This window comes from Eulemur rufifrons, chromosome 3 (genome assembly GCF_041146395.1).
Source record: "Eulemur rufifrons isolate Redbay chromosome 3, OSU_ERuf_1, whole genome shotgun sequence".
In the NCBI taxonomy this organism is placed as follows: Eukaryota; Metazoa; Chordata; class Mammalia; order Primates; family Lemuridae; genus Eulemur; species Eulemur rufifrons.
This window is the reverse complement of record NC_090985.1, coordinates 43,486,032-43,499,413: the sequence shown is the minus strand read 5'-3', so window position 1 is coordinate 43,499,413 and position 13,382 is coordinate 43,486,032. Positions and strand designations below refer to the sequence as shown.

At 41.5% G+C, this 13,382-nt stretch overlaps 1 protein-coding gene across 2 annotated transcripts in view; it reads left to right on the top strand.

Annotated features, from left to right (window-relative positions):
• DEPTOR (DEP domain containing MTOR interacting protein) overlaps positions 1-13,382 on the top strand; it is a 149,647-nt gene that overhangs the window by 113,848 nt on the left and 22,417 nt on the right. For both annotated transcript variants that reach the window (XM_069466042.1, XM_069466041.1), the window contains one exon: positions 844-948. In XM_069466042.1, coding sequence (XP_069322143.1) covers positions 844-948 — 105 coding nt within the window. The remainder of the gene's footprint in view (positions 1-843; positions 949-13,382) is intronic.

Here is a 13,382-nt window from a genome sequence, read left to right as displayed (position 1 = left end):
TAAAAGTCTTGAGACTTTCCACAAAAATTTCTATTTGCTTCTTTGTTTCCCCCCATCTAACATTCAAGAGATGATTGTATTTTGAAAGTATTTATCTTTGGCTTTTAATTTAAATGCCAACATTGTTAGTAATTGATTGTGAATGTGTTTGATCTGGATTTTGGTTGGGATATGGGTTAAAGACTTGTCTGGGAGCTGTCCAGGGAACGTAAGTGCCAGTTCTAATAATGGCCTCTATAGAAAAGGCATGCTTTAGTTTCCAAACAACTTTTGGATTCGGGTCTACTTGTAAATTGTGAACTTTATGTATTTTGTCACTTTTTTTGCTTAGTGGAGAAAATTGTGTTTCAAGAAAGCCGAGATTCTTCGTATTTCCCACCATTAATGATTTAAATTGTTACTCTAGACTTCAATGAGGTTGCAGGATCAAGAGTGTATCATTTGGATCTGGGAGAAAAGAACAAACTTGGAGTAGAAATTGTTGCTGGAAAGACATTTCACCCATGCTTTTAAGATCTTCGAAACCTTCTATTGGAGTCTGATGTTAAATTGTATAATAGTCGAAGAAAGGGGCAATCTGCCAGCTGTTTATTGAGTAGTGCCCTCCCAGAAGCATCTTCTTTCTGCCAAACAGGTTAAGTTTCTTGACCACATTTTCCACAGAGAGATGCCTGTGTTTGTCACAGAAGCAAAGTGTTCCCTTGCCCTGACAAGGCGGAGATGAAATGGAGAAAGATATGTCACAGCACACACTTAATCCTGGGCGGGTTTTCTCTCTCTTGGAAGGACAGGCAGATGGCCAGGGACTGTCTGCTGACGGCTAATTGTGGTTTTCCTCTCTAGATTGTCGGCGACGCCGTTGGCTGGGGCTTTGTGGTGCGAGGAAGTAAGCCATGCCACATCCAGGCCGTGGACCCCAGTGGCCCTGCAGCTGCGGCAGGAATGAAGGTACTAACCGGTCTTTTCTCACCCTCTTTTATATTTTTTATTCTCCACATTCCTTAACCTTTTCCTGGGTGTCCCTCTCTTCTAATAGGGCAGGGTCTAAATACCTCTAACCTGATTTCATTGTTTAGTGCCATCTGTACTTTGTCTCTCTGTTTTGGTCCCATTTTTGCCAAATTTCCTTTTTCCTTTCCTAACGGGGTTGAAATGAAGCCAAGAGCATGTGCTGTAGCAACCAGGAGAGCAAGTCTTCCTACCCCTCTGCCTATACCTTCTCCAGACCTCCCTTGGTGTTTCACATTTCTCCCCTCAGCCAATCCCGAGTTTGGAAAAATACGTATCTCTTTTCACTTAAATCTTACATAGTAACTCTGCTGCGTCTATTCTATGCGAGGTGTTCCTGCGGGGTTTATGTAGCCAGTAGCACATACCAGACCCTAAGATATTGCAAATACTGAGAAAAAGAAATCAAAAGTCAGGAATTTGGAAGAGGAAGTCTGGATTCATATCTTGGTCCTGCTAATTACTAGCTCTTTGATTTTGAACAAGTTTTCAAAGAGGAGCCTATTTCCTCCTCTCTGAAGTGACAATTATGCTATTTTCCTCAGCTGCTTTATGGATTAAATATGTGAAAACACCTTGGTAATGTATAAAGAGCTATACAAACATCAATTCAATATTGAATGAATATGTATGATTTTTGAAAACAATTTTTACATACTTTTAGTACTAAAGTGATACATGTACAGTCAAGAAAATATGGAAAATACAGAAAAGCAGAAAAAAAATTAAAATTACCCATAATCTTTCCTAACTCAGAGAGGACTACTGTTAACACTTTTTAAGCATCTTTATTGAAGTATAATTGGCACATACTAAAGTGTAGCAGTGTTATTATTTTGATTTATATTCTTTTAGACTTCTCGGATGCACACATATGTTATATACATTGTTTTTATTTATACAGAAATATGATATCAAGGGATGTTGAGAGCATCAGTTTTCTGCTTTGAAACACCTTCCTCTAGCACAGTTTTGTTCTGTTGTCTGTGAAACATTTCACAGAGGATATTTCTATCTTGATTATCGGGGACCATGGGAGGATATAGAAGGCTTGAAAGCTAAAGAACATTCCCCCGTTCATTTATTCAATACTTTTGTACTCTCTTATCAAACCTTTTCCCAGAGCAGTAAACGAGTGCAGCAGTAGCCATGATTTGCCTCTCCACTTCTCTGATTTTCAGCGTGTGCCCTGTAGCATTGGTTAACATACTGGAAAAAAAGTGGGCAACAGAAAATGGCTCAAGGAAGCAAGGAGCACCCTTACTGCCTGTCAGGGAAAGCAGGTCCTGTGCTCTGGGGCAGCTCCAGAAGCCTCTGCTGGCTAAGGCGGGCTGTGTTAGAGGCCCCTCCTGCCTTCTCAGGACTGCAGTGGGCGCAGCACCAAAGCAACTCAGAGCAGGAACGTTGGCCAGGATCATAAAAGGCGAGCACTTGTATCCATGCCAAGGCTGAAGTTTTAATTTTCTAATGGAACTCTTGGCTTGGGAAGAATTTTATATTTTATTTGCACAGTAACATACCCAGTATAAATTATTTTTGGCACAGTGCTTCAGTTCTGAGCGTGCACTCACTCTCATGAGGCTTTGGCTTAAAGCACATTTCTTCAGAGGAAAGCAGTGGATTTGCATCACAGCTAAAGGCCTTGTTTTGCTAAGCCGGTGTGTGGTGCATTTAATTGATTGCAGTTTATCATTATTGATGACCATGCATAATCATTCTGGGCATTGTCAATTGATTCATTAACTAACTCTTTAATGTATATGCCCTGATGGATGGGTTATCTGATATATTTTTTCAATTTCATAAGTTAATACTTCATATGGTTCATATTTTTAGTTTCTCAGGAGGTATACAATAGTTTTCACATGTTACAGAGCACTGCAGAATTCATTAGAGCAGTCTTTCCAGAATGTATCGTATAGCTCTCTGGCCCTGCAAATGTCCTGTTCTGAGGTTCTGTGATCAAAGCGGTTCTAAACTGCCACACACTTTATCCCCCTCTTGGAAATTCACAAAGCATATTAGCATATTAAAAATTCTGATAAATCTGGCAGGGGGAAAAAAAACTTGTTTAAATTATTTAGCATAACATTTTATCATTCAAAGGAAGCATTCAAATGGAATCTTTATTAATGTTATTAAGATATATCCTTAAAACTGTTCTGATGGCTGGTCTGATGGTAGTGGGTTATCAGAGCTTATTAACATTAGTGTCACTAAAATTGGTATTCAATCCCCCACTGCTAAATTTGACTGGCTTTAAAAAAAAAAACTGTCCTGAGAAGATGATTTTGCTTTGGAACGAACATAAAGTGATGCATTGCTTAACAAAAGGGATACGTTCTGAGAAATGTGTTAGGCGATTTTGTGGTTGTGGGAACATCATGGAGTGTACTTACACAAACCTTCATGGTACAGCCTACTGCACACCTAGGCTACGTGGGATAGCCTGTTGCTCCTAGGCTGCAAACCTCTACAACAGGTTATTATACTGAATACTGTAGGCCGTTGTAGCACAAGGGTAAGTATTTGTTTACCTAAACATAGAAAAAGTAATGTGTTGCACTCTAATGTTAGGACAACTATGATATTACTAGTTGAAAGGAATTTTTCAGCTCCATTATAATCTTATGGGACCAACATCCTGTATGTGGTCTGTAACTGACCAAAATGTTGTTGTGTAGCATATGACTGTATGGAGATATATTTTTTTAATTGTGCAGTTTGTTGGTTAAATTAAAATGATTAATTTTAATCATTCCCTCCTGTATAGTTTAGCTGTGCATGTTCATTAGAAATTACTTTGTACATTATTTTCTTACCTAAAACACTGTATAAATTCTTATTTTATCATCTCTATTATAGAATAATTTTACTCCCATAAAAAGCCATTGTACAATCTAATCCTAAAGGCTTGTTTCCACTGACTTGTCATGTCACTTCTGCCCTCACCTAGAAAAGCTGCAGAGTTTGGGGTGCTCAGTTCTCTCAGGGGGTTTCCTGGGGGGTTGCCCTGGGGTGAGATCTGCCTGCTTGGTCTGGGTGGCAGAAATTGTTCAATATTCTACCCAGATGCCTCCTTTATGCATCTTTGACTGTTAAGAGCTGATCCTGGATGGTGTTAAGTGCTTCCCTGGCCTTCGGTGTCCCTTTCTAGACTGAATGTCGGGCTCGCTCCTTAGGTCAAGACTCTGGTTTTCTCCTGATTTCTAGTGGGGACAAAACTCTTCCTCTGGGCCTTTGCAACTGTTCCATCTAGTGGGATTTTTATACTTTTACTATGGCTGCTTAGTGTCACTGCCCACTTACTCAACGTGGATATCATCTTGTAACTCAGACTCTCATGTTTACCATTTCATCTGTCTTTTATTTCACCTTTTTATGGGGTGAGAAAGTTTTAGGATATAGGCCACCGGTATGTGGACAGGACAGGCCCTGGGCTGAGACAACAGGGTGCCATTTTCCCCCTTTTAACACTTCTAGATCTTTCCAGACCCAAAGGAGAGCTCTTTGCCTGATTTAAATGGATCTCTTGTTCCATGACTAGTGGGCACCTTCATGCCTACGTTAAACCTTTACTTCTCTACAAAGTCTAGAAGAACACCAGGATAAATGTGTCATTTGGGAGAGTGGTAAGGTCTATCCCAATTCTTTTCTGGACTGGATTAGGTAAATCTGTGACCTTTGTATCTAAGTAGCCTAACCCTAATTTCCCAGAGCTCTTCATGCCTGTGACTTAGCCTCCTGGGAGCTGGAGCATCATCAGTTAAGGTGCTGGATGGGACTGCTGAGATGTGCTCCAAGAACATGTAAATATCTAGAGCAGCGGGTAGGGTCCAACCTGACTTCAGTTGTAAGTAGGGTTCAATTTTGGTGAAATATTAAACTTTTGCACTGTCTCAAGCTTGTTTGAAAATTTATTTTTAACTCAGGTCTCTTTCTTTTCCTCCTTTCCTTCTCTTCATGCTCATTTGTTCCCAAAGACCAGAAAGGGAACAGATGTTACAACGGAGGCCTCAAACTGTAATATCTTTATTTTTAGCTTTGTTTAAATCAAGACCCACATAAAAAGGAGAACAATTCCTTAAACCTTTTCTAATAATTTGCTGTATAATTTCATACTACTCTCCTCCTCGCCCATGCTTGGGGAACAATGACTATTACATCATTAAAATTCTCACTTGATCCAGCATCTTTGAAGTTGGAGTTATTCTTATTCTTTTACTTAAAGAATAAAATCTGTAAACCTCTGGCTTTAGAGGACCTTTCTTTGGCACTACAACTCTAGAATGGAGTATGAAATATGGAATTTGTCAGAAGTTTAGTCAACCCAGGCAAAGCATTTGCATCTAGAAGATGATTCCTGCATGCTCCCTCTGCTGAATCTCCACTCAGCCTTGAAGAATTTCTTACCATTGGCTGCTGGTTCCTTCCGATGCATAGCAGAAAGAAAGAAACAAGAGTAGGAACTGTCATTTACCGAGTGTCTTCTATGTACCTGACCCTGACCCACGCCAGGCCCTTTCTCTGCATGAGCCCACCTAATGTGAGCATCAAAATATTAATATCCTGGAAGGAGAAATAATTCCAGGAGGAAGAATTCTATCTCTCACCTCTTTGCTACTTTGGAAAGGAAGCCAGTTCCCTCCCTAAGCTATTCTATGGGTTACAGTCCGATGAATGTTATGTCAACATTGGCTTCCTGTCACAACCTTTAATGATAACCTTTTGTTTTTTATCACAATTCTAAACCCATTTATGGACCATATTATCTATGATAACCTTACGTGATGCCCTAATGGGCTTTCTCAACTCTAGTCAGGGCAGAATTTTTACGAATCACAAATACACTGTGTCTGCCTCTCGAGGAAATATAATTAAGTGACTCTGGTAGTTACAATGCTCTATTGGGTTCCCATTACCATGAGAATAAACTCCAGGTGTGTTCTGTGGCCTGCAGCTCCATGATCTAGGCCTTTCTAATCCTCATCTATCTGGGAGGAACAGAGAAAAGTTTTGCTTCACTGGCCTTCCTTCTGTTCCTCCCAGATACCAGGTTTGTTCCTGCCTAGGGCTGGATGGCGTCTTTGATTAAATGTTAATTTTTCAGAGAAGTCTTCCTTAAATACCCTGTGATATTCCCCCTATCTTCCTCCAGTTACTCCTTCTCATATCATCCTGTGATCTCAGTCATCCCAGGCTGCTATAGACGAGGTGGCTTAAACAAGAAACATTTGTTTGGGAAGTCCAAGATCAAGGTAAACCATCCTCATAGAGCTATCTAATCTTTGACAAAGCAGACAAAAACATACACTGGGGAATAGAATATTTATTCAATAAATGGTGCTGGGAAAATTGGATAGCCACATGTAGAAGACTGAAATAGGATCCACACCTTTCACCTGTCACAAAAATCAACTCATGGATAACAGACTTAAGCCTAAGGCATGAAACTATAAGAATTCTAGAAGAAAATGTTGGAAAAACTCTTAGAGACATTGGCCTAGGCAAAGAATTTATGAAGAAGACCCCAAAGCCAATCACAGCAACAACAAAAATAAATAAATGGGACCTGATCAAATTAAAAAGCTTCTGCACAGCCAAGGAACCTATCAGGAGAGCAAACAGACAACCTACAGAATGGGAGAAAATATTCACATGCTACACATCCAATAAAAGGCTGATAACTAGAATTGATGTAGAACTCGGGATAATCAGCAAGAAAAAAATCAAATAACCCTATCAAGTGGGCAAAGGACATGAACAGAAACTTTTCAAAAGAAGATAGACTAATGGCCAAGAAACATGAAAAAATGCTCAACATCTCTAATCATCAGGGAAATGCAAATCAAAACCACAATGCGATATCACTTATCTCCAGTGAGAATGGCCTTTATCAAAAAGTCCCAAAACAATAAATGTTGGATGTGGAGAGATAGGTGCACTCGTACACTTGTGGTGGGACTGCAAACTAGTGCAACCTCTGTGGAAAGTAATATGGAGATACCTCAAAGAGAAACAAGTAGAACTACCATTTGATCCAGCAATCCCATTACTGAGCATCTACCCAAAGGAACAAAAGAAATTCTATAAAAAAGACATCAGCACTAGAATGTTTATAGCAGTACAATTCACAATTACAAAGATGTGGAAACAACCTAAGTGCTCATCAATACATGAGTGGGTTAATAAAATGTGGTATGTGTATACCATGGAGTTCTACTCAGCCACAAAAAACAATGGTGATCCCTCACCTCTTATATTATCCTGGATAGAGCTGGAGCCCATCCTACTAAGTGAAGTATCACAAGAATGGAAAAACAAGCACCACATGTACTTACCATCAAATTGGTATTAACTGACCAACACTTAAGTGCACATATGGTAGTAACATTCATTGGGTGTTGTACAGATAGGAGGGGGGAGAAGGGGATGGGGATATACACACCCAATGGGTACAGTGCACACCATCTCGGGGATGGACACCCTTGAAGCTCTGACTTGGATTGAGCAAAGGCAATATATGTAACCTAAACATTTGTACCCCCGTAATATGCTGAAATAAAGAAAAAAAAGATCAAGGTGGGCCAATCTTTTCTCTGGTGAGGGCCTGCTTCCTGGTTTGCTGATAGCCATCTTCTTGTCTCTGTCTTTTTCCTGTGTCCTCACATGAGATAGAACAGAGAGATCCAAAGTAAGTTCTCCTCCCTTCTCATGAAGGCACTAATCCCACTCATTGGGGCTCCACCCTTCTGACCTAAGTACCTCCCAAAGGCCCCATCCCCCGATACCATCACATGGGGGTTAGGATTTCGACATATGAATTTGGGGTATACACAAACATTCAGTCCACAACACTTGTCTTATTTTCTCCATAATATTTTTTTTTTTTTTTTTTTTTTTTTTTTTTTTTTTTTGTTGAGACAGAGTCTCACTTTGTTGCCCAGGCTAGAGTGAGTGCCGTGGCGTCAGCTTAGCTCACAGCAACCTCAAACTCCTGGGCTCAAGCGATCCTACTGCCTCAGCCTCCCGAGTAGCTGGGACTACAGGCATGCGCCACTATGCCCGGCTAATTTTTTCTATATAGATTTTTTTAGGTGTCCATATAATGTCTTTCTATTTTTAGTAGAGACGGGGTCTCGCTCAGGCTGGTCTCGAACTCCTGACCCTGAGCAATCCACCCGCCTCGGCCTCCCAGAGTGCTAGGATTACAGGCGTGAGCCACCGCGCCCGGCCAGGTCCATAATATTTTTTAAAATCTGATAATGTGTGTTTATATGTTTATTATCTATTTGTCTCCTGTAATTCCCTAAATGTAGGTAGGGCCTTTGTCTGTTTTAGCTACTTACTGTATTCCCAATACCTAGCACAATTCCTGGCATTCAGTAAGTGCTGGGAGCAAATTTACTGTATAATGCAATGATCTGGCACTAAGGGAATCCACTTATTGACCACCTGCGTGGTGTCCCCACACGTTTCACACGCATGATTTCTTTTATTGTTCTAACAACTTTTGAAGGTGGGCGGGTGGTGTTCTCCTTCACAAATGAGGAAACTGAGACCCAGTTAATTTTTTTCCTAGGTCACCCAGCTTGTAAATGTTAGAGCTAGATTCAAATTTGGTTTCTCTGCCCCAAAGCCACATGCTTCCTATTGTGTTATTTCAAAAAGTACAAACCCGTGAGGCATAGCCCAATAGCCGACATATTCCATTAAAACTTTAAACCTCTGGTAAACTGCTCATGGGTGCATGACTTTTCATGTCTTCTATTCAAAACGCATTGTTAGAGTAGTCTCGAGTTCACCTGGATTGGCTTGAAGACGACAAATAAATAATTTTCATTCTTGGCAACAGTCCCTCACTTAGGTCAGGACTAGATCTTGCAGGATCATCCACATGAAAAATCCAAAAAACTCACTTTTGTTAGTTTAGGTAGACACTTGTCAGAGCAAACCACTCAGCCTTCAGGCTCTGAAGGAATTTGAGCCATACTTAAAAAATTACGAACAAAAGCTATCCTTGCTCTTTTCTGGAAAGTTTATTTTTTTCTTATGAGAATAATTAAATCCTGTGAGAAACAGTATGCAAGTTTTCATGCTACCCTGTGCCAAGTCTCAGAGGGATTTCAAGACTCCTGGCTTCTTTTCTTGTTTCCTGCTGCGATGAATTGATGGATGTGGACCTACTGGGCCGCTCTTGTTTGTCTGTTTCTTCACATGTTTATATAGAAACAGAACCATCTGAGTCAGAATAAAGAATTAGTGGCCATTATGTCCTTTTTTCCCCTTTCAAAAATTCCTACTTTTGGGCCAGGCGCGGTGGCTCACGTCTGTAATCCTGGCACTCTGGGAGGCCGAGGCGGGTGGATTGTTTGAGCTCAGGAGTTCAAGACCAACCTGAGCAAGAGCGAGACCCTGTCTCTACTAAAAATAGAAAGAAATTATCTGGCCAACTAAAATATATATATAGAAAAATTATCAGGGCATGGTGGCGCATGCCTGTAGTTCCAGCTACTCGGGAGGCTGAGGCAGGAGGATCGTTTAAGCCCAGGAGTTTGAGGTTGCTATGAGCTAGGCTGACGCCACGGCACTCACTCTAGCCCGGGCAACAGAGCGAGACTCTGTCTCAAAAAAAAAGAAAATTCCTACTTTTCATATCAAGGAAAAAATTTCAAAATCCTGCTTTTTGGTTGTTCTTCCTCGTAGCATCAAAACTTTATATTTCATGGAATTTTCCTCCCGAACCAAGAGAGGCCAACTTCTTAATTAATTCAGCCGAGATAGTCTGGACACTGAAGTAGCAAAGTGTGGAAGGACAAGCAACACAGACGAGAAAATGTCTTTTGTCATTTTGTTTGTTTTTTCTTTTCCCAGAACATAGATCTTGATGTGATGTTTTAAAAAACATGTAGTTCCTTTCCAGTCGAGTTCAGGAAAGTCAGATGTGAGCATAAAAGGTGCTATTTCATGTGTTGTGCCAGGTCTCACTTTTGTGGGGTTGTCACTTCTCCGTGAACAGAAGGCAGGAGGGGTGACAAGACTTTGCTGCCACTGGGTGTGCCCAGGAGGGGCCCCTCCCGCCGGCAGGCAGGTCACCCTAACCCTCCTCCCTCCCCACCGTCTGAACACATGGGCACACCCCAAAGAGGCATCCGGTGGTAGTATCCTGCTTGTAAACTAAGTCTGAGGCTTTCTTCAGTCCTGGAAATCCATCTTGAGTTCCCTGAGCATCAACCTTCCCAGCCTAGGTTGCCGCTGCCTTGTTGCCCTAGGATCCTGCCCACCTCTTCCACGTCCCCGTGTTCTGTCCCTAAGCTCGCCTAGAGAGCCTCTGCCACACTCTGCTGGACACTGCGGACACGACATCCTTCCTGACTGAGCTAGTCTGGTTTCACCTTCACCCCAGGTATCCCTGCCGCCAGCGCCTCGTGTTCCCCACTTTCAGAAATCTCCAGAAGCATCTCTGACTTGCTAACAATCATCCTCGTTCTTTTCATCTGACCCATCACATTCCCTTTATCTTGTGGCCCATTTCCATGCTTCTAGCTTGTGACTGGCACTAGGTCGCACGATGAAGAACCCAGGCTTGAACTCAGATACCAGGGGTTTGAGTCCCAGGTTCCATTTCTATGGGACCGAAGATAATTCCTTCAACTCTAATCTGAACCTCAAGTTCTTCACCTTTAAAATGGGGCTTATAATAGTCAGGATTAAATGAAATAGGTGTCCGAGCCCAGTAGCTGGTTCATGATAAACAGTAAATATTTGTAGGTGTCATTTATTATATTGCTTATTATAAATATTGTGTTATCGTGAGTCTTCTGGCTTAAATACACTTGTATTTATAAAGAAAATGAAAGTAACAAAACAAAAGCAGAAAGGGGTGGTCATGGGAGAGGTCTTTTGTAACCACATGTTTGTGCCTTAGGGCAGCACACTATTTCAATTCTTTCTAGCCTTAGAAAAGCTCAATCTCGGTTTCTCATCTTGAATTGACAGTGGTGATTGCTTCACGGTGTAACCGTGAGGATAAATAAGAAGGTGTGCATGAACCATCTAGCCCGTGCGCATCACGTGATAGACACTCAGTGAGCATCATCTAACATATTTCCTCAAATATAAGCTGCTTGGATTGTAAGATGTGTCCTGATTTCAGAGTTAAAATGTGTGTCTTAGAATCAGCAAATGCTGCCATTACAGGTTCCAGCCTCCTGACTTCTACCCTCGCACCAATGGGTTCAGTTTTGCTTGCTGCTAAGCTTGTTTAACATTTCATTGAAACTAAATATTTTTATTCACAATTGTAGAAAAAAAATCTTCTTTTATAAAGCCAATAGATGGTGAGTTTTTGAAATGTCTTGGTACAATCATGCGCTGCTCCTAAATTGGTCTGCCATGGGTTTTAGTGCTAACTTTCTTGGTGCTGGGTCTTGGAGACAGGAAGAAGGGCAAGTACTGAGACACAGCAGCCTCAGGACCCCTAAGGCCACAGTAGATTAGGCAGTGACTCTGTTTTTCCAGGTCACACCCAGATGGCTAGTGTGAGGCCCAATCCATTACCGCTTTGGAGGACTCTTCAACGCCAGATAAATCCTAAAACTACCTCCACGTGTCAAGTCAGGAACTGCCCTAGACTGACCTGCACCTTGGAAGAGATTCAAAGCTGACCCAACCCAGGCCAGACACCTTTTATCAAAGACATACTTCTGAATGTATGCATGACTTTATTTGTTAGGACTGGCATAACCAATGACCACAGATTAGGTGGCATAAACAACAGAAATTTGTTTTCTCACAGTTCTGGAGGGTGAGAAGTCTGAGATGAGGGTGCAGCATGGTCAGGTTTTGATGAGGGCCTTCCTCTGGCTTGCAGATGGCCGCTTTCTCATTGTGTCCTTACGTGGCCAATAGAGACAGTGAGCTCCCTGGTGTCTCTTTTCATAAGGCCGCTAATCCTGTAGGGCCTCACCTTTATAACCTCATTAGCTCCTTACTCCAAATATAGTTGCACTGAGGGTTAAGATTTCAACATATGGAGTGCGATGAGCACTGTCTGGGGAATGGACACCATTGAGTCTCTGACTCGGGGGATTGGGGGGCAAGGGCAATATACATAACCTAAACTTTTATACTCCCATAATATGCTGAAATAAAAAAAATAAAATAAAATAAAATACAACTGAAAAAAAAAAAAGATTTCAACATATGAATTTGGGACAGGAGAACACACAATTCAGTTCATAGCAATGACCAATCTAAGTATCTTGGGAGGTAACGAACAACACAATAATGTCTTTACTGTATCTGCTGGGATGTGACTTAGAGATTTTGCAGTTTTGGACTGTATATCATTTATAATTAGCTTCATTTATAGGTGACATAAATTCTTCAAAATAGTGGTTAAGACTAGTTTTTCTGTGTTTTTTGTTTGTTTGCTTTTTACGTTATAAGCTAGAAGGAAAGCAGTCCAGGGCTGAGATGTGTCTCGGTGCTCCGTGGTCTTAATCACCTATTTTGGTTTTTACACTTTGCTTGGCTTCCATTCCAATCACTACAGTGGCTGGAACTGTAGTGATTAGGTTTGCACTCCAACCACCGGAAAAGAAGAAAGGAAGCAGAGGGCACTATCCCTCCTTTAAAGACACTTCCTGGAAGTTTCACATACTTCTTTTATATCCCATTGGCTAGAACATAACCACACATGGCTATACTTAGACACGAGGGAATCTGGGAAATGTAGACTTTATTCAGGGTGGCTCTTATGGATTGGATTGGTCCCCTTCTTTACCCTCAGAACCTCAGAATGTGACTCTATTTGGAAATAGGGGCTTTACTGAGGTAGTCAAGTGAAGATGAGGTCATTAGGGTGGGCCCTGATACAATATGATTGGTGTCCTTATCAGAAGGGGAAATTGAAGCTAGGGACAAACATATACTAGAAGAAAAACAATGCACAGGGAAGAGGTGTCCACGCAACTGCAGTGATGCATCTGCAAGTCAGGGAATGCCAAGGATTGCTGGCAAACCCCACACGCTGGAAGGCACAAGGAAGGATTCTGCCCTAGAGTGTCCAAGGGAGTGTGGCCCTGTTGATATCTTTTTTTTTTTTTTTTTTTTTTTGACAGAGTCTTGCTTTGTTGCCCGGGCTAGAGTGAGTGCCGTGGTGTCAGCCTAGCTCACAGCAACCTCAAACTCCTGGGCTTAAGCGATCCTCCTGCCTCAGCCTCCCTAGTAGCTGGGACTACAGGCATGCGCCACCATGCCCTGCTAATTTTTTCTATATATATTTTAGTTGGCCAGATAATTTCTTTCTATTTTTAGTAGAGACGGGGTCTCGCTCTTGCTCAGGCTGGTCTTGAACTCCTGGCCTCGAG